The sequence below is a fragment of the Saccostrea cucullata genome, unplaced genomic scaffold, assembly GCF_032062105.1.
Source record: "Saccostrea cucullata isolate Sc308-1 unplaced genomic scaffold, CSIRO_AGI_Scuc_v1 ctg2319, whole genome shotgun sequence".
In the NCBI taxonomy this organism is placed as follows: Eukaryota; Metazoa; Mollusca; class Bivalvia; order Ostreida; family Ostreidae; genus Saccostrea; species Saccostrea cuccullata.
Window position 1 is genome coordinate 22,134 of NW_026940842.1, and position 25,501 is coordinate 47,634.

The 25,501-nt window shown below is 35.0% G+C and overlaps 1 protein-coding gene across 1 annotated transcript in view; it reads left to right on the forward strand.

Moving 5' to 3' along the window:
* Window positions 1-8,086: 8,086 nt before the first annotated feature.
* The window catches only part of LOC134256426 (uncharacterized), an 86,216-nt gene continuing 68,801 nt past the window's right edge, over window positions 8,087-25,501 (forward strand). Inside the window, exons 1-2 of the mRNA XM_062739070.1 lie at window positions 8,087-8,770; window positions 10,233-10,778. Of these exons, the coding sequence (XP_062595054.1) occupies window positions 8,125-8,770; window positions 10,233-10,778 (1,192 nt within the window). The 5' untranslated portion in view covers window positions 8,087-8,124. The remainder of the gene's footprint in view (window positions 8,771-10,232; window positions 10,779-25,501) is intronic.

The following is a 25,501-nucleotide window of genomic DNA, read 5'->3' on the forward strand; positions in this document are numbered from 1 at the left end:
CAAAATAATTCTATAATTTACACAGTATATGTATTCGTCAAATTGAGTATAACATCCTCAGACCCTGTGTCTATGTGACCTATGACTCATTGCCTCTTATATGTATTTTATATGCTTCATAGGCGTCGGAAGGAAATTGAAAGGGGGGCTAATTGAAAGTGTGTGTGGGGGGGGGGGGGGCGCTAAACCAGCAAAAAAAGGTAAACCCCAATTTTCAATGCATGCTTTTATTATGTAAAAAAGGGGGGGACTAATTTAAGCCCCCCTAGCCCCCCCCCCCCCCCCGGTTCAGACGCCTATGTTTGAATTAGATTTTTAAAAACGTATTGCTCATAATTGGTACCTTTATAAATTTAATAATGCCCCCCCCCCCCCAAAAAAAAAAAATACCACACACACACACACCCTTACGAAACGTACGTTTTTTTTTTTTTAAATAGGATACATATGTAGATGGAAAAGTTATGTTAAAACATAGTTTGTTATGAATTAATCTAAAATTTGTTCTTGAACTATACATGTTCACATGTAAACATCTTTTGGAAAATTTCTACATTACATTGGGTTGCGTCACCCATGCATTATCATATTTTTAGATTAAGCACAACTCGGCTTACCTCGGCTGATTCGTACTTCATTAGCTGCAGATCAGTAGCTCTCCGAAAATATATATATTGATAGACCGGAGAGCTACAGTGCCACCCATTGAAAAAAACTGTATATTTATTGCGCACAAAAAAGTGCGCTCGATTCTTGAATAATTTTTCCAAATTCTTACCTCAATTGCAAGAAGATTTCAAAAAATTAATCTCTCCTCTATCAAGTTCTCTCGTAGTTGACATCTGAACGAAGCATATTGGACCGAATTATCTTAGAAACCAAAATGGCAGTATAATGAGCGAAATGTTCAATGATCACGATATCAGCGTCAGGAGGACTATTAACAACAATTATGAGGAATGTTTTGTTGTGGAAAGAGTCAAAGAATATGTTAGGGACACACGGTTAGTAATATTTTGAGATTACAGCTTTAAAAACATGGAGAAATAAATCGACAACCGAGCGCATTTTTTCGTGCGCAATAAATATACAGTTTTTTCAATGGGTGGCTCTGTAGCTCTCCGGTCTATCAATATATTTTTTTTCAGAGAGCTACAGATCTGCAGCCAGTACTTCATCTGATTTAGACGACGGAATCAGCCAAGGTTTGCCGAATGGGATAGCATGCACATGCTGCAGTGTGATGTGTATTGAAAAAATCATTATATTTTATAATTGGATTATATTTCATCAAGTTGACAGGACCAATGACAGTCGGTAAGTACAAGTTTAAGTATAGATTGGGATAAAATAAACCGAAATGCAAAATATTAGGTTAAAGTTCAAAGATCATCGCATGCCACAGTAGACGAATTTCACATTGTGAAGTTATCTCCCGTTGTCGATGTGACATTCATTTACTGGTGCAGATCCAGATATTTTTCAGGAGGGGGAGGGGAGTTCACACCTCAAAAAAATGCCAGCCCAGAACTTTCTCACAAGCAAAGAAAAAACTGAAAACAAATTAAAAACAATGATAGTGGGGTCGTGGGGTCAATGTTTTCTAAGGGGGATAATGTTCAAAGTCATTTTTTTTATTTGCTTCAGTATATAGTCTTATTTAAATAACAAAGCAAACTCCAGGGGGGGGGGGGGGGGGTCCAATCTTCCTAACCACTCCCTGTCCCTGAAATTGTATTTGATCTTGTGACTCCAAAATAGAAATGTTTTTTTCCATTGACTATATATACATATTTTGTTTCCATTTGTTTATAAATAATGCATGTCTGTTTGTCTGCAGAAATTTGATCAGTAATTGGCTTAAATTTTTGATCAGTAGGTGCTAGGGCTTTCATGCTTAACATGTGTATTCATTGTGAACTTTCAACAGGTATAAATATGTTTGAACTTGGCCCTAGAGTTTGACCCACTTTAAAAAACTTTAACCTTGGTAATTAACTTTTGAACATGAAGTACTAGGGATTTCTTTATATTTCACATGTGTATTCCATGTGACAAGACTTTCTTTCGATACCATCAATTTTAACCCTTTGACCTTGACCTTTGAGTTTGACATACATTTGAGAAACTTCAACCTTTGCCATAAGGTGCTATACGTGGGCATCAGTGTTTAACAAACACATCTTGTCTTCATTATTTTTAAGTGGCGATGTCTCCATATGTGGGAAAAATTCCCGAAAGAGATGTTTTCACAACAAACAAACAAATTACTAAAAATAACATAAAACATGAACATGTTGGGTGTATCTCTTGTTCTCCCTTGAATCAGAAATGATTACATAACTGTTTTAAAAATAATTGTTATAAGATTTGAAAAGGTTGTGCATCTCTGTGGTTGAATTAGCTCTAAATGTTTACTAGCTTTATTTTGCTACTCAAAACACATTGATTAACTATTTTCAACCATATACTGTTTTCTGAAATGTTTTGTTTTTTCAACAATGGATTCATATGTCATACATTTTCAGCTTCTCAAAAAATTGCATGAAAAAAAAGAAGCTTTTCAAATACTGTAACCATGGAAACCCTTTCAAAATACTTGTATTTCCTACGTTTTTAGCTCATTTGAGCTTTTTTGGTTTCCTTATTACATTACGTTTGTCGTCCATCTGTTTGTGTAGAAACATTTTACATTTTTAACTTCTCTACAACCACTGGGCCAATTTTAACCAATTCACATAGAAATCAGTATATGAACATCTGTATGTCAGTCTGTCAATTTAACCTTGGTCATCACGGTCATATATATTAAGTGATAGGAGACAGGCATTTGTATTAAACATATGTAAAAGATGATTAGGCTGCTGAGTAAAATGTAGGACGAGTTCACGGAAGACGGGGCTTTTTGCATAAAAAATGTCATTTTTCGACCCCCCGTGGCAAAATCAAAATACCGAAACCTTACTGCACATGTACATGACACCACCAACCATCTCCCAAAAGATGATTAGGCTGCTGAGTAAAATGTAGGACAAGTTCAGGGAAGACGGGGCTTTTTGCATAAAAAATGTCATTTTCGACCCCCATTTGACCCCCTTGGGCAAAATCAAAATACCGAAACCTTACTGCACATCTACATGACACCACCAACCATCTCCCAAAAGATGATTAGGCTGCTGAGTAAAATGTAGGACGAGTTCACGGAAGACGGGGCTTTTTGCATTAAAAAAATGTCATTTTTCGACCCCTCGTGGCAAAATCAAAATACCGAAACCTTACTGCACATGTACATGACACCACCAACCATCTCCCAAAAGATGATTAGGCTGCTGAGTAAAATGTAGGACGAGTTCAGGGAAGACGGGGCTTTTTGCATAAAAAATGTCATTTTCGACCCCCATTTGACCCCCTGGGGCAAAATCAAAATACCGAAACCTTACTGCACATGTACATGACACCACCAACCATCTCTCAAAAGATGATTAGGCTGCTGAGTAAAATGTAGGACGAGTTCACGGAAGACGGGGCTTTTTGCATAAAAAACATTTTTCGACCCCCATTTGACCCCCTGGGGCAAAATCAAAATACCGAAACCTTACTGCACATCTACATGACACCACCAACCATCTCCCAAAAGATGATTAGGCTGCTGAGTAAAATGTAGGAGGAGTTCGGGGAAGACGGGGCTTTTTGCATAAAAAACGTCATTTTTCGACCCCCATTTGACCCTCCCCCCCCCCCCCCGGGGCAAAATAGATATTCCGAAGCAATACTGCACATCTACATGACACCACCAACCACCTCCCAAAAGATGATTAAGCTACTGTGTAAAATGTAGGATGAGTTTAGAGAAGAAAAGTGTGACAGAGGGACGCGGACGGACATGAGTAACAACAATATACCCGAACTTTCTTTATAAAGTTCGGGTATAATTACGTAATGACCCCATGTAAAAGAAAATAAAGCCATGACAGATGCTACCATTGTGAATTGCTTATTCTTTCGAGATAAATATAATATTTTCGGTCACCTGAGTAAACTCAGGTGGCCTATTGCTATCTGTTTTCGTCCGTCGTCGTGCGTCGTTCCTCGTGTGTTAAAATTTGAACATTTTCAGCTTCTTCTCTGCAACCACTCAACCAATTTCCACCAAATTTTACACAAAGCATCTATGGGTGAAGGGGAACAAAAATTGTGAATTTCATGGTCCCTCCCCCCTGGGGCCTGAGCGGTGGGACCAAAACCACTAAAATTATTGAAATCTTTAAAAATCTTCTTCTTTACTCCTGGACATCAAGCAGTCAAACTGTTAGTATGAATGTAATGATCACTGAGTCCTCTACCAAAATTGTAAAATTCATGGCCCCAGGGTCAGGGGTTCGAGTGCTAGGGCTGGTCTCTATTGATTATATAGTGAAAATGCATTATTTCTTTAAAAATCTTCTTCTCTGCTCCTGGGTATTAAACAAACTAAGTAAGTACATAGTTCTAATGAGGAAGAATGCCTTTTGCAAAATTGTGAATTTTATGGCCCCAGGGTCAGGGGTTCGAGTGCTAGAGTGGGGCTCTATTGATTATATAGTGAAAATGCATTATTTCTTTAAAAATCTTCTTCTCTGCTCCTGTATATTAAATAAACTAACCAAGTACATATTTATGATGAGGAAGAATGCCTTTTCCAAAATTGTGAATTTCATGGCCCCAGGGTCAGTGGTTCTAGTGTTAGGGCGGGGCTCTATTGATTATATAGAGAAAATGCAGAATTTGTTTGAAAATCTTCTTCTCTGCTGCTGGGTATTCAACAAACTAATTAAGGATATAGTTATGATGAGAAAGAATGCCTCTTCCAAGATTGTGAATATTTTATGGCTCCAGGGACAGGGGCTCTGGTGGGGCTCTATTGATTATATAGAGAAAATGCAGAAATTGTTTGAAAATCTTCTTCTCTGCTCCTAGGTATTCAACGAATTAACTAATTATATAGTTATGATGAGCAAAAATGCTTCTTCCAAAACTGTGAATTTTATGGCCCCAGGGTCAGGGGTTCTAGTCCTAGGGTGGGGCTCCATTGATTATATAGAGAAAATGCAGAAATTGTTTGAAAATCTTCTTCTCTGATGCTGGGTATTCAATGAATTAAATAAGTATATAGTTATGATGAGCAAGAATGCTTCTTCCAAAACTATGAATTTTATGGCCCCAGGGTCTGGGGTTCTGGTATTAGGGTGGGGCTCTATTTCTTATATAGTGAAAATACATTAATTCTTTGAAAATCTTCTTTGCTCCTGGGTATTAAATAAACTTACTAAGTATATAGTTATGATGAGCAAGAATGCCTGTTCCAAAATTGTGAATTTTTATGGCCCCAGGGTCATGGGTTCTGGTCTTAGGGTGGGGCTCTATTGATTATATAGTGAAAATACATTATTTCTTTTAAAATCTTCTTTTCTGTTCCTGGGTATTAAATAAATTAACTAAGTACATAGTTATGATGTGGAAGAATACCTTTGTGAATTTTATGACCCCAGGGTCAGGTGTTCTGTTGTTAGGGCGGGGCTGTATTTGTTAAATAGAGAAAATGCAGAAATTGTTTGAAAATCTGCCTTTCTGCTCCTGGGTATTAAGCAGATGAACTACCTATATAGCTATGATGAGCACGGCCATTCTTCCTGATTTGTAAATTTCAACGCCCCTGGGTCAGGGGTACCATAAAAAGGGGGGGGGCTCTACTTATATACTGAAAATGAATAAATTGATTGAAATCTTCTCCTTTGTATTAATCAACTATTTTTGATAAGCAAGGGTGCCTTTTCCAAAATTGTGAAATGTGTAAACTAAACATGCTAAGTGTATAGTTATGATTAGCAATGGTGCTTCTTTCAAAATTGTGAATGCCATGACGTCTAGTTTAAAATATAAACCAAAGTCAATCGTTGTAAAGTTGTTGAATTATGCTCAGGTGACCTATAAGGCCCATGGGCCTTTTGTTTTATAATATTTACACTCATACCTTACATTTCTTTCCGTAAAAGTATTGCGGAACCGAGTCAAAAAGTTTTAGCCATTAAATATGAGCTAGGAACACTCCCTATTTGTTCCGAGCTTTCATCTCTATGTTCAAATACTTCACGAAATTAAAAAACCTTAAGAATGAAAATGGCATTTGAAAGCAGCAAATTCTTATTGCTGCTTTCATAGAAGACGACAACCTACTTATATAAGAAGCATTCTGAGAGTATTGCATAAGCAATACATGTCCCCTACCAGGTTCCCCTGTTCTCTACCAGGTCCGAAGGATATATTTTTATATCATTTAACGATAGAACATTCTATCTACATGTAGGTTTTCGAAATAAAGATACCCAGCAAGTGTTCAATCAATAATTTTTAACATGATTATCTCGTTTGAATAATTAATTTAGTGAGGTACGAATTAACACGATCTTAAATCATATAAAAGATTAAAAATGCCATAATTTCATCAAAAACCAGTGAAAAGCGAAACGAAATTCAAACTTGATTTGTAACTCTTGAAGATACACTCACATACCAAAATTCAGCTCAATATCTGCAAGTGTTAAAAAAAAAGTGCGGAAAACCAAGTGGGAACGAGAGACAGAGGGACAGACTGACTGACGAACGGAGAGACCCAGAGGAAACCTACAGTCCCCTCCGTTTTTACGAGTAGGGGACTAATAATAATATCAGATATAACTGATAACACATTTATCAGCTGCTTGATATTTTTTTTACTTGAAAATTTTTAATTTGCAACTTCAGAACATTGCATTCTCCAAACGTGGTAAAATATTATTTTTTCAGTCAAATTTAAAAGAACTATGAATTACAAGACTACTTGAAATTGATAAACTGTACAAACTGATGAGAATTTCTGCACACCCATAAAATTTTTTTAACGCATTTATTTTGAAATCGTACTTGAGTGTATGTCTTTATCTACGTAACATGACTGTACCAACATGTTGGTAAGAATCCTTGGATTGACTGTGTTCATAATATTTTTTACTCCCGTGGGCTTTCTTATATTTAGAATGAACAGTTTTATTATAATCCTAATCAAGACTTGGTTACTACAGTAACTGTTGTTAAATAAATATTACAAGATCAATTTATACAAAAATGGCATTCTGATATTAATAGTTCTTCTAAAGGGACTTTGTATAAAATTTTTAAGACAGAATTTGAGTGTGAAAATTATTTAAGTATTTTGCCATTAAAATTTAGAAAAAAAAATACTTGTAAAATTCCGTACTACTAATCATCGTCTACCAGTTGAGCTGGAAAGATTGGCATTTATACCATTAAATGAAAAATTATGTACACTTTGTAATGCTAAACATGTTGCTGATGAATTCCATTTTATACTTGAATGTACTGCACTGTCAATAAATACTACTTTACTAGGCCAAATATTCTTAAATTTTCTCAACTGATGACAAAACAAGATGCTATGTCACTTAAAAAAATATGTATGTTTATAATTAAAATATGATTTAGTCAGTCCTCCATAATTTTTCTCTCACTTATTTCATTATTACATGTATCATACGTGTTTTTTCCTCATTTTTTCTCCATTTTTTTCTTTTTCTCCCTTTTCATTGTATGATTATGTATATCATATACTTATACCTCTGACCTGAATGTATATATGCTGTAAATATTTTTCATTGTCCTCATGTACCATGTACTTTAAATGGTTTTGAGTGAATAAATGAACTTGAACTTGAACTTTGTGAATCAATAAATAGATCTAAATTGAATAGAATTGAAGTTTAATTGAGTAGTTATTTGGTTTGTTTACCCCATGGAATTCCCCACGGGATCTCGAGTCGAATTATCAGTCTTTGTTCTAATAATTGATCATACTTTAAAAAGTTACGATTTTAAAAAAAAGTGCATTTTGAATTTATGTTCGACTGCATGTAGGGCCCATTTTTGTATCTGGACTAATTTAGTGTGTCCTTTTTGTGAACATGTACTTTCGTTTTAGAAATAGAAGCCCTATAAAACATATCTGTGATTTTGAGAAGTGTCTAAGGTTCAGAGAGCGATTACGATTTTTTTTATGAGTATATATCACGGATACTATAAGTCAGCATACAAATGGCTCTTGGATTAGACCCAGGAGGTCGGACACGGTTCGCAAAAATATCAATGGCTATCATCGATGAACTGACTCAGGTATACAGAGATTTATTGCAACGACATGTACCAGCAAATCACATTTTCAACAAAGTTAAAGCATCCCAAGACGTTTTTAAAAAGCTTAGCACAGATCAGATATTGATCTTAAAGGATGCCTGTACAAACGGTTATGCCGATTTTGACATAACATTGATGTATACATTATTAAGGAATGTATGCACAAATATCCCAGCACCGACAAAAAAATGGGGAACTCCTCCAGGAACTGGAGAAGTCGGCATTGGTGATGATATAGAGAGAGTAAGAATAGTCCGAAACAAAGTGCATGGCCATGTCAAATCAGCATCTATGTCGAAGAATGAATTTGAAGACAACTGGAGAATGATTTCTGACATATGCCGAAGGCTTCAATCTCACACAGGGGGTTCGTACACTAGTAATCTACAGAATATACTTGAGAGGACTATTGATGAAGATCAAGAACGTCGATATATTGAAAAATTGAAGTTTGATAGTGAAAAAGACAAATCAGTCTTAGAAGAATTATCTTCCTTAAAATCGGATGTTCAGGATTTGAAGTCGAAGATGACAGACCTTTACAAGTGTTAGTATTTTACTTCCTTACAGTGCATGGCGGATTCAGGGGGAGGGGGGTTCGCTGATGTTTTTATCAGTTACTTTACCAATATTTTCATGCAATTTTTGTGTTGCCTGCGGAGCAGAGTGGCACTAAGGGATCACTTTACCCTGTATATGTCTGTATGTCACACCTTGTATCTCAAGAACTGTAAGAGATATATAGACTTGCAATTTTGCACATTTATTTCTTGGCACTAAAAAAATTGAAATTTACCATGGTTACCGATCTCGTGACCCTTCATTTAAGGGTAAGGAATCATGTTTGTTTGATTAACAGCTAGACTGTATCGCAGTCTTATGCTATGTATGGATGGCTTTTGTGCAATAATTTTATGAAGTATAATCATGCTAGATTTTTTGGCATAAAATAAAGTATATAGTAGCAGCACATAATAGCTGACTACTTTTAGCTTTGGTTACATCTGTAAAGAAGCAAAAAGCAGGTGACACATTAGTTCTTTGGAACACTCTATAGGTCTTTAAAAAATGAGTTCGACGTCATCCAGTATTTTAGAGCTTTCAATCAAGAATGAGATCGGATATAACGGAAAGATTGTGCACATTTGGTTTTTAATCAGTAATCACAACTTATTTCTTTTATTTCACTTAAATCATGATTTGAATAAATAATTCATTGATGACGTTTTATGAATGTTTTGCTTGTTGTCAGCTTCATTTAAATATGTCTGTAACTTACATGTAGATATGCAAACTGGAACTTCCACCGTACTCTCGTTTTTTTTCTACATGTTTAATGTAACGAAGCAGTTAACCGAAAATGAAAAAAGACTTTTAATCAAATTTACGATAATAACTACATAAACTTTGCAAGTAAAATCTAGCTGAATATAGTTTATGGACATCACATTAATATACCAAATGTAATCTTAAAGGAGAAGGTATGAAGGTCTTTTCACGGCAGGCCAAATCCAAGACAGATTCAAGAATAAATAAAAATCGGCACTATAAATTAACAAGAGGCCCAAGGGCTCTAACGAATACAACAAGAATTAAATGTTATCAGAATAAAAGAAATAATTAGTCTAATATTTAGTAACAACTTGTAAATTAAGTTCTAATTAGTTTAATAGCATTATACATATGTAGAATCCAAATTTATTGTAAGAACTGAAACATTATGTAGAATCTCTTAAGTAGAAGTCATGATAAAAATATGCAGAAAAGCTGAGGAACGAACCTCGTTAAAGACTTCGTGCGAATGAAAGTGTAACAGACAGACAGAAATGGAGCTAGACGGACGGACAGACATACAGACCTTATTTAATGAACCCAACCCCCACTTTCGACAAAAAATCAATTCGGAAATGAATGTTTTACAAATGATTCTGTTGTAATACTGTAACAAGACACTGTGCAGTATATTTATTTATTATAATTAAGACTTTGTAATATTAATTACAAAACAGGGTGTTGGCAGTTAATCTTCAAAGTTAATGTCCTCCCAAGAAATGAATCAACTGAAGCAAAAGACAATGTTGATAGAATGATGGAAACTCTAAAAAAAACTCTGAATAGAATGGTAGACTTCATTGACAAGGAAACAAAAGTTCAAGACATTTCCAGGATTGAAGATAATATAACAGCCTTTTTAGATTCTTCAGGGAAGGAAGATATTGTCTTCCTCAACGATTTACTAGATAAATTCGAAGAAAAGATTGAACTCGCCTTTAACGATCAAAACGATGTTCGAATTGGCATTATGAGTAGATTTGCACATTTTGTTATTATCGTTAAGAAAAAGTATCAGGCAAAATTTAGTGTTGATATTGGGAGCCTTATTATAACCTTCCATTTTGAGTCGTTACAAGGATTTCAGAAATTTAAAGAAGATTGGAAAAGTTGTCTTATTCAAGAGGAAGTGAAAAAAGTTGTTCATTGTGAACCATTCCTACGGTTATTCATGATCAAAAAGGAAGATATGAAAGTAGAACTCGAGGAATGTACAGATATGGGTAAGTGTTTTTATCGAATAATAAATTTGACTCAATTTTAAGCGATGACACTGTAACCGGGAGTAGAACTCTTTAGTGTATAAATTTCCAACTTGGCTTAAAGGGGTAAACTATCTCCAGTTTCAATGATCAACCCAGGTAAGGGTATTTCTGAACTATGATCAACACTAAACGAAAACACAATAAAACTGTTGTAAAGTTTTATCAATTTAATAGAGTGAGAATTAACCTTGTTAAATGATAACAAATAATAAATAATGATCAAAATTAACAAGTAGTAAAGTCTTTGACAATTGCACAGGATTGAATAAAGCTTTATCAAAAATAATTTAATTTTGCAAGTGAATCACAATACTCTCAATAAATAATCTCAGTAAATAAGTAAGTTGTTGAAAAATGTAATAGAAAATGGGAGGAATGTGGAAAAACTATAAAAAATAATTTATGTTCCTACTGAGCTTCCATACTAATAAAAATGGTCAAAATTCCTATAAAAATCAATGTGATGAGAAAATGTAAAGGGAATGAGCTACATCACCCTAAATAAATTCTACTAACACCCAAAAATAGATAATAAATAGTTCTAGAAAATAAACGTGTTATCTACACATATCCCTATAGACCAGGCTGGACTTAGAAAGGGGACACTAAATTTAATCTATAAAACTACATCCTAACTGTTTCCTAAAAAAAACTGAGAACTTGTGAAAAACTTGAAATTAAAGCTAAGTTAAAAATACATGTAAGTGCGCTTAAGCCAGGAGGTTTTATTAGTACAGTAACGAGGGGCTAACCATGAGGCTGCTGTTCCCCAACCCGAGTGAAGAAAACTACACGAACATGGGTTTAAATACCCTGACTGACCCCCAAAAATAAAAGCCAATGACTATCAAAGATATCCTAAGCTAAGTTAATCAATTAGAAAAAAGGCTATCAAAAGTACTGTAACGTGTACCCCTGCGTATAATTCTTATATGGGTGGAATTTTTCTCTTACTCTATCCGAGTTATTCTATCTGAGTAATTTGATCTAATAGTTTAACTATTTACAGTATGATTGATTCTATACTTTTTAACGTTCCCTCTGCAGAATATTTCAGCAATATGGAGACGTCACCATTGCCGTTGAAAGGCTACAAATTTAGGCCTATGCTCGGCACTTACGATCTTTGATCAGGGAGGGATCCTTATCGTGCCACACCTGCTGTGACACGGGGCCTCGGTTTATGCCGTCTCATCTGAAGGACCGCCCCATTTAGTCGCCTTTTACGACAAGCAATGGGGTACTGAGGACCTATTCTAACCTGGATCTCCACGGGGCATTTACAGTACGAGTGCCGTTAGAAATTACGCGGACTGTGGTATTAATTACTCTTACAGACGTCATTTTGGGCAAAATTTCTGTATTTAAAAAAAATCTACTAACATTCTGCGCCAGTGAGTTAAGGTTTAATATATTAGGCATTTCTATGCAAATGAGCTAATAAAAATGCATAATTTTTATATTTTATATACAGAAGAAGTTCAAGTTGATTTTATTTATTCATGAATAGTACCCACAGCGTGTTAAAGCTAATACACATTATGATGTCATTGTTCTTTCCCAATTAAGTGATAAAACACATCAACAAAACAACGTCGACGCAAGGGTATAACCTATTTAATTTAAAATGAACAATGTACAGTGTATAATATCAAAGAGCTTATTTTAAAAATCAATAAAATTGCTGCACAAATCCTATGCACTTTCTCAATCGATTAGAATTTTATGAAACATACACTGGACTATATCTTTTTACCCTGTTTCAACCTAAAACGATAGGAATAGTAACAAAACACTTACAGTGTCGACTTTTGTGCAGCAACATCTTAAACCCTTAGAATATTCTGCGTGACTTGTTGCACAGAAAAATATGTTCCTTAGGCCTATAAACTTGTGTAGTAGAGGTCGATGAGGTCATAATATGATGTCATAATATGTACTGGCTATCGCTTGTCGTGAGTAACAAGAATGTATTAGATAACAATAAGTCTTAACTTTTTCTGTGTAGGTATAGTCATTATGGGTTTTAATAAGATTTTTGCATATAAACCTCGATCTATACATGCATAGCCTTAACTCACTTGCGTTTTGATATCGCTGATGGAGAGGTACGGAGCACGACAAAAAAAAAATGAAGCAAAAGCATGCAGAATCCAAAATTTAACTCATTAACAATTTTCTCAAATGTATCTTTAAATTGTTCTATTATCATGTATTTAGATTTCTGACGTAATTTTTGAAGTACTAACAGAAATATAGTGATTTTTCTTTAATGCGATTCCCGTGAAAACGACTGTGAATATGACGTCTCCTGAATTGACGGCGCACCACATTTTGTTCAATTATGTGTAATGCTCGAGATATCGCCAACATAGATCCAAACTATCCATTATAAAACATGTAGTAAACTAGGGTATTCGTGACATTCGTCCACAAATAGCAAATTGAAATTTTAACCGTAAGACCTCTTTCAAAAGGCCAACGTATTTACTTGTTTAACAGATTTTAAGCTTGACAAGAATTAGTCTTTGGATGTTGAGTAGATAAGGTAACTCAAACTGTACAGGAACTCTTGGGAAAATGTTGAGAAAAGGAAAGCTCAATCACATGTTTTTTATAATGCCTGTGACGTTGAAGATTTTGCTGCTCCGTGACTTAATGAAATGTCCGGAAAAATCACCCAGACTAATATTTTGATATGAAATTTGAAGACCATACAAGTAAAGATTCTTTTATATTATTTGTGACATTTTTACGAAAGACGAATAGGGCCACATAAAAAAATATTTTTGTCTCGTAATTACGAGATCTTTTCTCGTAATTACGAGATAATTATCTCGTTATTACGAGAAAAGATCTCGTAATTACGAGAAAAGATCTCGTTATTACGAGATAATTATCTCGTTATTACGAGAAAAGATCTCGTAATTACGAGAAAAGATCTCGTAATTACGAGTTAATTATCTCGTAATAACGAGAAAATTAAAGATCTCGTAATAACGAGAAAAGATCTCGTTATTACGAGTTAATTATCTCGTTATTACGAGAAAAGATCTCGTTATTACGAGTTAATCATCTCGTTATTACGAGAAAAGATCTAAATAAATTCGTGGACAAAAACACACATAGTATTTAAAAAGCGTACTTTGTTGTGGCTGAAATGGCTCAGTGATTAGAGCACCAGACAAATTTTCACATTTCTCCGATCAGAGTGTTAATTTCGTTTTGTGAGAGCTCTGACTCTAAAATTGCATTTGAATTACAGTACGTTCTGGCATATATTTTTAATATGTACAAACTTAAGTAAAAAGAAAATAAAAGATAAAAAAAAGAGCACCAGACATACATGTAATGCTAACCTTATATAACTAGGCTTTTTATGGTGTGGGTTCGATACCACCAAAATACAAGGAAATGTTTTTTTTTCTTTTCGTTTGTTAAACATATTAAAACTGAATATTGTTAGAAATTGTGCTTTTGCAAACTTGTATTATAATATATTTGAATAGATTTAATAGCCATTCTCTGTAACCACTTAAACTTCGTTGCCACGCATGGTGACTGATTTTGATGAAACTTCACCCATGCTTAGTACTTGATACCAGAAACAAATATCAAACAAAATTCCGTTGCTATGTGTCTCGGTTGCTATGGCAACAGCCGGAAAAGTTTGAAAAATCGAGATTTTCAGCCACTTTAAATCTTGACTGTGGCTTAATGAAAACTAGAAAAAGCAAACAAACCATTCTCACAAAAACATGACACCTTGATGTCACTTATACTGTAAAGAAACTGTTTAGAATATATCTCTAAGTAAGTGGTAACCAAGGGTACATTTGGAATACATTTAAAATGCTGAAATATGCTGAAAAACACTCCGTATTCACTAATGGTAGGTGTTACATGCTCAAACTCAATCATCGACTTAAGAAAAATAATGAAAACGTTTGAGCTTAAATATATAAGTATAAGCAATATCTTTCTATAAATAACTTTTATGGTTGCCATGGTAACACAGTGTTACCATGCAAAACCAGTAACTAAGATTGGGTTAATGCTACTGTCTTGAGGAAAAACATGAAAATTTAAGACTGGCAAATATGCATCTTTAGGACCTTGCAACACCAAAACCATAAGAAAAATTGGGTATAATTGATACTTTGCAGTGTTACCATGGAAACAAAGTACCAGTGCTTAAAAGTGAATTATTTTTCACTGCATTCAGAATTAAATTGCCATTTAATCAAGTAACAAATTAAAGGACTCAGCTTGAATAGTACTTATCTGTTAGAACTGAAGTTGAATATCATATATTGATAAAATTTGATGAATAAAACAACACTGTTGCTATGGTTACCAAGAAGGGAAAATGTTCGATTTTGTGAACTTTATATCAATATTAAACCCTGTGTGCCAACTTCTTGCATCCACTTAGAGATCGGTTGATAGTCAAAATTAAAAGTCATGTTAGCTGTTAATAAATACCAATCATAAAATTTTTGGGAATCTACATTTAAGGGTACGTATCCAAGGAAAGAAAATATTTTTCAGGTTTTTAAGCATATATTTTCTGCTTATTTCCATAGCAACGCTCTATTTAAAGAATCCAATCCGATTTTTTTCAAATGGGAAAACTTGGAGCACACCAACATCTTGTAAAATTGATCATTAGTTATGAGGAAATGTGCTTTTTGTAAAAGATAGGATCAGATTTAAACATACAAAGTGTTACTTTGAAGGCTGTCTGTGGTATAAAAACCTTGGCAACCATTGTCAACCAAAATGAAATATCATGTATTGTTTGGTATATGTTTCAGGGCTCTTTTTTCTATTATTTGGTCACATTTCATCCTATAATTGCTTTTTATTTTTACGTGTAATACTTTATAAAATTCAATGAATATTTTTTTTACTTTTGAATACTTTGTAACCATAGTAACGTATGTAGTAGCTGATTTACCATACATGTTTATCATGCATTTGAGACATCTGACCTTCAACTTTTGGAAACAGGCATTGCCATTTATTTGCTTTGCCGCAAATGTTAACTATGGGGCTCTAAACATGTTAAAAAATGCCATTTTTCGAACTTTAAGACATGTTGCCATGGTAACTATAAAACATAGCAACCAATTTTTGCCGGATTTCATTTTAGGGTATCAAAGACTTTTATCATAGAGAGTTTGGAGAAATTCTGAGACTATGCGTGCCACAGCTCCTATATAAAATTTCAAGTCATTACAGAGAATGACTCTTAATTAACTCGTAATAACGAGATCTTTTCTCATAATTACGAGATCTTTTCTCGTTATAACGAGATAATTAATTCGTAATAACGAGAGATCTTTTCTCGTAATAACGAGATCTTTTCTCGTAATTACGAGATAATTAACTTGTAATAACGAGATCTTTTCTCGTAATAACGAGATAATTAACTCGTAATAACGAGATCTTTTCTCGTAATTACGAGATAAAAATATTTTTTTATATGGCCCTATTCGTCTTTCGTACATTTTGCCTGATTATGTCGTCAAATATTTTTCTGTGCAACAAGTCCGCTTATTTTTTTGAACGGCCAATGTATAATAATTTTTCTTTAACCTATCTGGGTTTTTCTATTATTTCTAATCAAGCAATTATAAACAAGCGTGGCTAAATGATTATGACTTGGTAACTTATAACAAAGCACCGTGTACCTTGCTCCAGGTTGCTATTGATGGCGGATACTAAGAGTTTCGTTTTTATTCATATCTAGCCCCCCGTATCTCACCTCAATTCCCCGGGATTCTTGCCACTGTTGTAATGTCCTATTTCTTTTATTTCACCTTTTCTCTTAATCTTATCCAATTTCTAAGACTTCTTCTCTGCTGCAGCTCAGCATTCCACTGACAGACCCTGAAACTCTCAGTGCGTTCTTATATATACCCTTAAGCTTTGGGGGAGTCTATGCCAAGGCCATATGTGCTTTTTTGCCGTCATCAAACTTTTTGGTGGGCTCTATCAGTAGAGGTCCTTTTCTAACTCTTGTGGGTGACAACATCTGCCCAGAACAACTTATCTCACTTCTTGGGGGGAATTGTTTTATTATCCTCCATACTTGCACTAAAACAACCTATTTGGCCCTGCAAATGCAGTTCATGTTCTACTCCAGAGGCCAACATTTTAGTACGTGCTATACCCACTGAGCATTGACTTGATCGAAGGAAATCCAAACCTAGAATTCCATCTGCTTTCATGTTTGCCACGACTGCTTGTCAGTCAACCTCATGGTCTCCTTACTTAATTACAAAGGTATCCCGTCCTTTCACTTTTAATTGAGTTCCATCAGCAGCTACTATGTTCTGTGATACCATTTCTAGGGGAATATTACCCAACTTTACCATTTCATCATACAGTCATTCAGCAAAAATAGTAGGTGTTGCACCAGTATCAACTAGTAAAGTACACAGGACACGGTTCACATGAGATTTTTTGAAAAGACCTGATTCTAGACCTGTTTTTGCATGTTTTAACCGTAGCTTTACTAGACTTGATAGTATCTCTTTTCTCTGGTGATGACCGTTCCACAGTTTAATTGTTCTTCGCATTTGGTGTGGGTCTTGGTACTTTAACTGGCTTAGATTTGTTCTTCAAAAAGCAATCTTTGATTTTGTGTCCACGCCTCCCACAATGACGGCATTTATACGGAAAAGCAGGATGTTGTGGTTCAATATTTTCAGATGGTTTATTGATTCCTTCTTTCGAGAGGCTTTCAATTTTGCTTTCTAATTTTCTCTCAGATATATGTATCTCATCCCTAAGCTTTTGACTGCCAGTCGCATTGCATCATTTAGTGACTTTGGTTAACACTGCTGAATACGGAGTCGCATGTCAAAGTCTGTCAGTGCATCAACAAACTGGTCGTTGGCGATCATTTATCAGGAAACTGTAGTTGGGTAGGCTAGATGCGTTGTCGGGGAATAATTCTGGCAAAGTTTCTGTAGGTTCTTATCTTTTCTCCCTCTGGATTGCTCTATATAACTCATTTTGGTTTGCTGGTGCGAACCTAGCCTCTAAAGCATCGCACAAATTCTCATATGTACAGGCTCATATTTCCTAGGACAGTTTGATCCTGTCCTCTTAACGAGGCTGCCAAGTACAAACATTTCTGTCGAGCGCTCTACATATTTATATCACAACAGGCCTCAAAGTGTGCCTTGTAATCAATCAAAGATCCTCCATCATACGTGGCTGGTTTCATCACCATTTTGCCCATAGTATATTCTGCCGCTTTATTTGTTGCACTGTCTAAACTGGGTTTTGGCTGTTGAATAGACAATGAGCAAGTCTCTGCATTTCGGCTGTCTGACCAGGTCACATTTGTACTTGTTGACGGAGCTGAATATCCACTAAAACTCCAAGGCAATCCTGTTGTTTGAATAGATCTAGGGAGACTTGTTTGCTAAGCATGTCCTGATAAATCATACTTGCTTGGTTTCCTAGACGAAGTCGTATTTCTATCTTCAATTTCTTTTCCTCATACAGGGTATAACTCGACTTTCGAGACATAAAGTTTCTCTAGTCTTCTGTGTCACCTGTGACACCCTTTTCTCTGTCCAAAGTGTTTGTGTATTGTCCAATATATACAATTATATACAGATTTACAGTATAAACAGTTTCTTCTTGATTGGACAACCACTAACTGTGGTCAACGTGTATCTCCCACAATGAATTTTTCTGGTCCTGCCACTCTAAATGTACTGCATCTTGGCACTTCCCCCCACTTCTGTGGTATGCCACCTCTCCCATTATTAACCTACTGCCTTATGCAGGTCTTACGTAAAAACTAATAATGTTAACCTTCACTGCCTATACCCCGCAAATGTGTGCCTTCTTTAGGTCTTATCACAATGTATAGGAGCATAGACAGACAAGGCTATACAACTACGTCACCAGAGAGGTGTTCTGATCTTCTTCTAATACATGTTGTATTAGCCCAGAGCAGTCCCAGTACATAGGTAGCTACAAACTACTAAAATGATCGTAAAATTAATATTTTTTCGTGTTTAAGAAAATAGACGATTACAGGTCTAACGTTTTATACGAAACTAAATCACAAAAACAATTTCCGTTACAAAAGGAAAACAGAGGCAAAATCATCTCATAAACAGCAAAGCCATGATTGGTCATAGTTATATGGAAGCATCCTCGGGTAGTAAAGATTCAAGTTTGTTCAAATCATGACCCGGGGGGTCAGGGAGGGGCCACAATGGGGTATCAAAGTTTAACATAGGAATACATAGGAAAAATCTTTAAAATTCTTCACAAAGTCATCATTGATGATTGATCATCAATTTAAAATCAAAAAGGTAATGTGCTGTTTGGAATTCAGAGGAATAGAGAAGTGGATAATAACAAAGGAATACCATGGTTATATCAATAAAAATTTTCAGCTTATGAACAACAAAACCATAATGTGTCACATTAATTTAAAACCATTCTAAGGAAGTGTAGATTTAGGTTTGTTTGCCCCCCCCCCTCCCCGGAACCCACTTTTATAATATATTTAAACTTTTCAATACTGAACTAATTTTTGCTTTTACCTAGCCAGTTGCTCAGGTGAGCGATGTGGCCCCTTGGCCTCTTGTTTTTCTTTCAATGTGTGGGTAGCCCCTTCTTTGGGCAATCAGTTCATAAAAGGCAGAGCTTTTTTTTTTTGAGTCAAGTGACGAACAAACCTGAAAACTGCATAGGCTGCTGTGAGGATTCAATGGAATTATCCCCTAAGATGGCAGCCAAGGGACATGGCTCAAGTCAAACTCTAAGGTTAAGGTCAAAACGTCAAAATTATTGGTATTAAGAGGAAGATCTTTTTACACCTGTGAAAGATATAAAAGTCCTAGTTCTACGCGTTTAAAAGGTATAGTCAAGATTAAATTTTTTTAACAAAGTGGATCAAACTGTAAAGTCAAGGTCAAAAGGTCAAAAATATTTAAACCAATTGAAATGCCTTGTCACAGTGAATATACATGTGTATTAAGTATATGGAAACCCTAGCATCAACTGTTAAATAATTAAGGCCAAGGTTAAAGTTGGGTATTTTTTTGTAAATGTGGGTCAAACTCCGAGGTCAAGGTCAAATTTGGTGGTACCGAAAGAAAGGTCTTGCCACAAGGAATATACACCTGTGAAATACTACACGTCTAAATAAATCAAAGTACTGAAAATACTGAAAGCCGCAAGCAACATTGTAGCATTGTAAAATCTATGTAAAGCAGGAGAATAAATATATTTGCATGGAATTATTATTACTTTTATTCATAGGTACTAAACGGTACATCCTTCACATAACCTATAGAAATGTTCTCATCCGGTTACTTTCACCACTTTCAGCATGTCACATTTTTGCCCTTCCCAGCATAGCTATGGTAAATGACGACCTGTTGGTTGTCTACCCCTTTAGTTTACACAATGTACAACAAAGCCATCAGTGCTTTTCTTTTTTGCTGTTTATTTATTCTATCCGTTCAAAAAATGTGCTTTTGTTTATCTCTATAACATACGTTTTATTTATTTCCACCCCGTAGAGACTTCCAAACGGTAGATCACTCTCAATGACTGTATTTATATGTGAAGACATGTTTCTCCAGAAACCCTGTCTTGACAATGACCTTAAGGAAGTGCCATTCTTAAATGCAGGTTTTTTGTAGTTGAGATAATTGTTGTCCTTTGGCTTAGTTTCAGAAAAAAAAGTGTACATGTCTTTGCATTCAATGTTTGCTAAAAGAATTTACTAATTGTAACTGTTGCTGAATTTTTTAAAGAAGAAAACATACATGTACCACAGAGAATGTTTAAAACACTTTTATTTACAAGCTGAGAATCAAAGAGAAATCATTTTAGTAATTTATTTTAAAACAATAAATTATTACATTTCCACTTCTTTAAAAATGTCAATCTTTATGACTGTGCAACACAAAATGGCTAAGGTACTGATTATCTTCAAGAAGCAGTTAAATTTACCTTGTATGTAAGGTCACATAAAATGCTAAAGTTCATAGAAAATATTTGCAAGAAGGATATGGAAATAACGAACAGTATTCAATCTCAACGTCCATTAAACAATATACAAAAAAAGAGCAGAGCAAACACGGACCTCCGAAACATCAGAGGTGGGATCAGGTGCCATGGAGGAGTGAGCATCCCCTGCCGACCGGTCACACCCGCCGTGTTCTCGTTGTCATAATCAGGAAATAAAGGAAAAAATCCGTCGTCAATTCAGTGTATAAATAATGGACTAACAATTGGTATGAAAAACGTCAGTCAGCATTTCATTCAATGATAAATTGTATTTGCTGACAAGGTCATTGTATCGACCATAGAATTTACGAAATGATGACTTTAAACGAGACTGTTGATATTCTTGTTTCATCAACTTGCTTGTCAATAATTTACCTCGTTTAAGAAATTGTTCATACGTATAGCATGCTCTTGCGTATCGAATCAACTGAGATATATATACTCCGTATGCAGGTGATGAAGGTATATTGCTGCATAAGTAAGGGAAGTTGACGATAGAAAAGTTAAAGTCATCACGTTTATCATATAGCTTGGTTGTTAGATTACCATTAGTGTCTTTTTCAAGTAAAATATCCAAGTATGAAGCAGAAGTGTCGGACTCTGTGGTATCTTTTATCTCAAGCTCACCAGGATATATCGTGTCGACGTAGGAATGGAAATTATCATTATTAATTGACAATACGTCGTCGATATATCTAAATGTCGAGTTGAAGGCCACAGCAAGTGTTTTCTTCTTTTCACGCATAAGATTTTGCATAAACTCTGCTTCATATGAATATAAAAATATGTCTGCTAATAAAGGAGCGCAATTTGTACCCATGGGAATTCCAATAGATTGTTGGAATACCTGGTCTCCAAAAACCACATAGATATTGTCAATCAGAAACTCAAGCATCTTCTTGATGTCAACTTCAGAGTACTTATGTGTGCAATCAGAATCTGTTTTAACAAAATAATTTTTCCAATGACCAATGACGAGGTAAGTAAATTTACGAGTTCCATTTTTGTTGAAGAAGCAGCTGTCAATGATATCAAAAAGCCTGGATTTTAATTTGTCGTGGGGAATTGTTGTGTATAAAGTTGAAAAGTCGTAAATTTTTAAGCTGTTGATTTTTGTAAAGTCTTGTGATTTCAAATTGTCCAAAAGTTCTTTAGAATTTTTAAGTATCCACATCTGATTTACACCACTTCTTGAATATATAGTTGTACAGTACTCTTGAAGTTTTTCCTTCACTACTGTCAATATTTTAGTGAGAAGTAACGAAAGAGGCTTGGTTGAACATTTACTGGAACCTGCAATGTATCTTTGTTTGTAAGGATTCTTATGAAGATTCTTATGCAAGTATACTGTTCCTGGAACACCTTTCATGTAATTTTCAAATGCTTCTGATATACTGTAATTTCAACATGGTGCATTTTTCTTTGTATCGATTTCTTATACATACGTGTTAGTTCAACTCCAAGTAACTTTAATTTTGAAATGTTCAACTCCAAGAAAATTCACACTCCAAGAGATCTTACATCTTTCAAATTGTTCATCTCCAAGAAAATTCAATCTCCAATTATAATTTTTTTGTAAACTCAATGTTTAAATTTCTTCAACTCCAATTTTAGTCAGTTATTAAATGTTCAATTCCAAGACAATTAATCTATGAACCAATATAAACATACACTCGATCTACGCAATTTTTAAAATATATATGGTGTTCAAAATGTTTCACGATAAAATGTACACAATGCTACTATTCTTTACACTCTTAATGTTTGTTCAAATACAAAATAAATTAAGATATATCGTTTCAATCAATGTCAAAACTCATGCTTACTTACAATTTAAAGTATGAGTTTAGCGGCACACACCTACTTCTAGCATCAATTGTGAAATGGCATGGATCTAGACCTACATGAGTAATTTCGTTCACAGAAAAAAATAAAGGAAAGAGTAAGTGGTATTAATTCATTTAATGAAAAAAACTGATATTAGTGAAGAAATATGATTAATACCGCATATCACGATTAAAGGATTAGCGGGATCTAGGCCTTTTGTCAAAACGTATGTTTACAAACATTAAGCATGGCAACACACACGTCCGATCTGAATTTAAGTTCTAATCATGAAATCAACATTTAAAAACGTACATGAATCTACGCTGTATTTGTTGATTTCTTGCAGCCCTAGACAAACAGTATGTCAAGTATTTATTACATTTGCTAATTACAGAATTCTAGCCAAACTAACTTTCTTTCTCAGTTCACTATGTCGTCTTCATTTGCAGTCAACAGCTGACGGCTATCGAAAGTAGTTCGAATATATTCATGCGCATCAATCGCATCAAGCTCGCTATTATTTGTGATTATGGCCGAGTAGTTACGATTTGGTGTTATATGTGAAAATGTTCAATTTTGCGATTATAATGTGGACAATAAATTTGAAACGAATATCTGTTAATGCTTGTTTTAATGCTTGTTTTCTCACAAATAAAAAAAATGCATTTTATTTCATGATTTGTCCGATTCGATGAATTTCAGGGAAACTACTTTGTATATCGGAAGCTTCTTCTTGAATGCTGTTTGGTTTTTCGTTAACATTGTCTATTCATAGAAACTGAAGCGATTATGACGCCTATAGCCAGGGCTATGCTTTAAGCAAGCCCGGCTAAAAATCTAAATGTCTTCAAGGTGTTTTTTTTTAACCACATTACGTTTTCCTGGTATCAGTAAAGCCCCAATAAGGTGAAGTCCTAACAAGAATCGTCCGTCCTTGAAAATGTGTATTTCTATGCCCCCCGTAAACGAAATTTCGGGGATATATAGTGTTTGTCGTCTCAGTCCCTTTGTATTTCTAGCTGTCTCTCTCTGTCTGTCTAGCTGTCTCTCTGTTTGTTTGTCCGCAAACACGTTAACCTTGCCCATAACTTTTGATTTCGTGGAGCTATGAATTTCATATTTCACATGTGTTTTCTTTGAGACAAGACCTTTCTTTGGGGACCTTTTGACATTTTGACCTTCTTGACCTTGGAGCTTGACCCACTTTAACACAAAAATTTCAAACTTTTACTGTGGCCATCTTTTAAACAGTAGATACCAGAACATTTCTTCTTCACTTATACATTCTTTGTTGAAAGGCCTTCCATTGGATATGAACAACCTTGACATTTTGACCTTGACTTTGGAGATTTCCGTTCTTGTAAAAAAATAAACCTTGGCTATAACTTTTGAACGGCAAGGGGTATGGTTCTCATTCTTCACATATATAATCCTTGTAAAAAGACCTTACATTGGATACCAATAATTTTGACCCTTTCACCTTGACCTTGGAGTTTGACCTACTTTTAAAAAGCAAACATTGACCATAACTTGTAAAGGGTATGGTCTAGTGCTTTCATATTTTACATATCTAATCCTTGTGACAAGACATTTCATTTGATAGCGAGACTTTAGACCCTTTGACCTTGACCTACTTTTATAAATTTTTAACCTTGACCATAATTTCTGAACGTTTAGGGCTAGGGCTTCTACACTTTACAAATGTATTTTATGTGGCAAGACCTTTCATTGAATACCAATTACCTTGACATTTTGACCTAGACCTTAGAGATTTTTGCATTTATGAAAAAACTTTAACCTTGGCTATATCATTTGAACGCTTAGGGCTAGTGATCTCATACTTCACATATGTTATTGTTGTGAGAAGATCCTTCCTTGGATACCAGCCTCGTGGGGATCCGGGTTAGAAAAGGTCCTTAGTACCCCTTGCTTGTCGTAAAAGGCGACTAAATGGGGCGGTCCTTAGGATGAGACCGTATAAACCGAGGCCCGGTGTCACAGCAGGTGTGGCACGATAAAGATCCCTCCCTGTTCAAAGGCCATATGTGCCGAGCATAGGCCAAAATTTGCATCCCTCAACGGCAATGGTGACGTCTCCATATCAGTGAAATATTCTGGAAAGGAACGTTAAACAGTAAACAATTAATCAATCAATCATTGGATACCAAGAACTTTGACCCTTTGACCTTGGAGTTTTATCTACTTTTTAACAGCAAACCTTGACCATTACTTTTATAGCGTCAGGGGAAGTGCTTTCATACTTTTCATATTTTATCCTTTTGACAAAACTTTTCATTTGATAGCAAAACCTTTAACCCTTTGACCTTAGAGTTTTACCTACTTAATAAAATTTTAACCTTGGCCTAAACTTCTGAACGGTCAGGGCTTGAGCTTCCATACTTAAAATAAGTATTTTTATTCGCAAGACCTTTCATTGGATACGAATGATCTTGACCTTGAAGATTTTCGTACTTATGAAAAATGTTTAACCTTGGCCTACACTCATATTTCACAATGGTATTTCCAGGGTGAGAATACCCTACTTTTGGTACTATAGCGTTTCTCTATATTAACTACTATTACGGTGATGGCGGAACAGAGAAAACACTATGTTAAAATAATCCGCTGTTTATTAGTGCCCGCAGTTATAATATACAATATAGATTACAATAATGGCGGAGCTGACAGAGACACGTCTGTACTCTGCAGCATGTAATAGAAAAGAGAGCGAGGATAGGTATACGTCACGACAGGTGCTGTGACGTATACCCTGTGATCGGAGGTAGCAGGGCAAA